Here is a 2,843-nt window from a genome sequence, read left to right as displayed (position 1 = left end):
GTTAAGTTTCTCAGAGTTTTTATAAAATCTGGGGGCTGAAGGGGAAGTAGATATATCTCTATAATATCGTGATAAGTCCATTTTAGCCATTTAAATGTATATATCATTCATTAAAAGCAGACTTGACTATTAGACGACATTTCTTTTTGCACTTATTCGAATTTATTTGGTCTAATCTGGCTTGGAATTATTGTTATTTAATTAGTTATGTTGCAACAAGTAATTTTTTTCTTTAAACTCTGAAAATGGTTGGATATAAGTTCTTGTATAGAAAAAAATATTCTGCCATGTGTTTTTGCAGTTGGGATTAGGCTTAAACGTTTAATCAATCAACCCTATCCCGTTACTTAGTAACGTCCGTAGACAGTATCGAGGAGGGAGTAATTGGTCCACCTGAAATTTTCATCTGTGACGACAAACAGCCTGCTGCTCATCCGAGATAAAGGCTGATGTTTGCGTTACAGCATTTTAAGTAGACTGTTTGTGTGAACAATGTGATTAGCTAAGTCGTCCTCTGTTGTTAGACTTGGGTGTTTGGAGCCTTTAATCACATATGTATAATCTAAAGACTAAGCACACACACACACGTCTTATCTACTCAACACGGCAGTGTTTTTTTTTTCTCTCGATATCTAACAAATCTACTGGTTCCATGTTGCACACTCGAATGTGCGAGATTGCTTGATGAATCCCTAAACACGTGATTAGGTATGCTGCATTGAAAAACAAAACAACTTACTGCACCAACGAGGGAACTAATGATCGTTTGATTTCATGTGTCATTGGAATCTTTTCTATCCAACGGTACTCTTAATTTTTTAGAAATAAATATTTTCAGTCTTTATGGCTAATAACTAAAGTGACCAGATTTTAATATCCCCAAGCAATGATATTCAGATCTTAAAAACGGTACCCCTTTTATGAGGGGGAGGCTATAAATAATCGATTATGTAAATAATCATTTTCATCACGTGATATTTCATTACTACTGTTAAAGAGACAAGTGAATTTTCTTCTAATAACTTGTTGGCCAGATATTTGTCGCACAACTTTCATTGATATTCACCCTTGAGTTACTTTAATAAATGTTTCACGACTTGAAATCAAACATAATTTGTGTACAGCACCTGCCATTTACATTCAACTGTCTTTCTTTGGCGAGTGCAAAATCACGTGCTCAGTGATTTATGTAACAGTGACATCATGTTGTCTACTACAGCCTACATTACAGGCAACATTTAGGTCGCAAAAGGATCCATCGGGACAATATTCAAAAAACTTGAACATCTGGTCATCTTACTAATAACTGAAGTTGTATAAACTGTTCACCACCTATTCCTACAGTAAAAATGTATTAAATTCTGATAAAATAAACATCTCTCGATAATTTTTATAGATAATTCCTAACGCATGGAATTAGACAGTGGTGTAAGCGTAACTGACAGTTTATGACACTGTCTGTCATTGTTGAGTTGGTCAAATATTATAATTCAAGTTTTAATCAAGTGGTGTAAAACACCAACTTTAGATTAAACAAAAGTAGATAATATTACGTTTGACTAGACTTAGAAGTGTGAAAGACCTAAACTGGCAAAGCAGTGAAACTTTTCAGGTCTAACAAAAGTTATTAAAATCACAGTTGACTCAGATGTTGTTGTTTTTTTCACATTCCTTTTTGTTCAGTCGATTACAAAGTTAGAATCAAATATGCGTAAAATAGCATTTTGTTGGCTACAAGTGACTACCGACGGAGGTCTTTCCTTCAACAGTTGCATCCATCACTCATCTTTCCTATTTACCCTGCCGTGGTTCAGCAGAAAGTCTGAGGATTTATAGCGCTAGAAATCGGGTTTCGATACTCGCAATAGGAACAGCACAGATGGTCCATTGTATAGCTTTGTGCTTAATAGTAAATAAACAAAACTTCCCAACTTTTGTTTTTAGGGACAAAAAACCATTGTTTATTATAACACTGTGTATATATATATATATATATTAATTTTTTTAAATTAACCCCAAAATTTTTACACAAGTTACTTTTTTAATTTAAAAAAAGCCACTGAACTGACATGTTCTTACAACAGTCGTAACAAGCGGTCATTTAGCATTGAGATTTTAAAATAAACAAACTGTAATTACTGAAATCATCACTCGTTCTAAGTAAGTGAGTTACTTATTTTTAAATAAACAAACTGTACTTACCGAAATCATCTAAGTAAGTGAATCACTTATTTTTCATTCCAGGAGTAACTGTGATCCTATCGTATCGAGTACACTACGTAAGTATTATAATCGACCATATTTTCTGCCAGAAGACTCGGAAGGCAGTACACTGGACTGGATTTTTATAGGAGCCCCAGGATACGGGGCTAATATGCACGTGAGTACCCAGAGTTTATCAACTCTTTATGTTGTGTTAGTGTCTAGCGCAACAACTTTCATCAACAAATCAGATAATAGATGTGGTTCCGCGATCACGAAACCCGAGTCTTGGATGCGATCACGATGGACTTTTTTGACAACTCTTGTTGAGGCAAGACCATCTATCAAGACCAAAGATGCTGTAGCAGCATTCAAATGTAGGTTTAATGCTGACAAGGACAGTAGTAACAGTAGTAGCCGACCGCCAGATCGGTAGATCAAAAACAAGGTCTTTAACCTCAGACAATGTAAAAAGGTCGCATAACTAGATCTGAGAATCAAAAATAAAGTAACAAATTAGTGGAGCGCGGCATGGTCAGGTGGTTAGGGCGCTCGACTCGCAATCTGAGAGAAGCGGGTTCGAATCCCCGTCCCACTAAACATGCTCGCCATTTCAGCCGTGGGTGCGTTATAATGTGACA

At 35.8% G+C, this 2,843-nt stretch overlaps 1 protein-coding gene across 1 annotated transcript in view; it reads left to right on the top strand.

Moving 5' to 3' along the window:
• The window catches only part of LOC106471216, a 22,529-nt gene that overhangs the window by 14,101 nt on the left and 5,585 nt on the right, over positions 1-2,843 (top strand). The window contains exon 3 of the mRNA XM_013931806.2: positions 2,245-2,380. Coding sequence (XP_013787260.1) covers positions 2,245-2,380 — 136 coding nt within the window. The remainder of the gene's footprint in view (positions 1-2,244; positions 2,381-2,843) is intronic.

The sequence above is a fragment of the Limulus polyphemus genome, unplaced genomic scaffold, assembly GCF_000517525.1.
Source record: "Limulus polyphemus unplaced genomic scaffold, Limulus_polyphemus-2.1.2 Scaffold4476, whole genome shotgun sequence".
Taxonomy (NCBI): Eukaryota; Metazoa; Arthropoda; class Merostomata; order Xiphosura; family Limulidae; genus Limulus; species Limulus polyphemus.
This window is presented reverse-complemented; position numbering and strand designations above follow the sequence as displayed.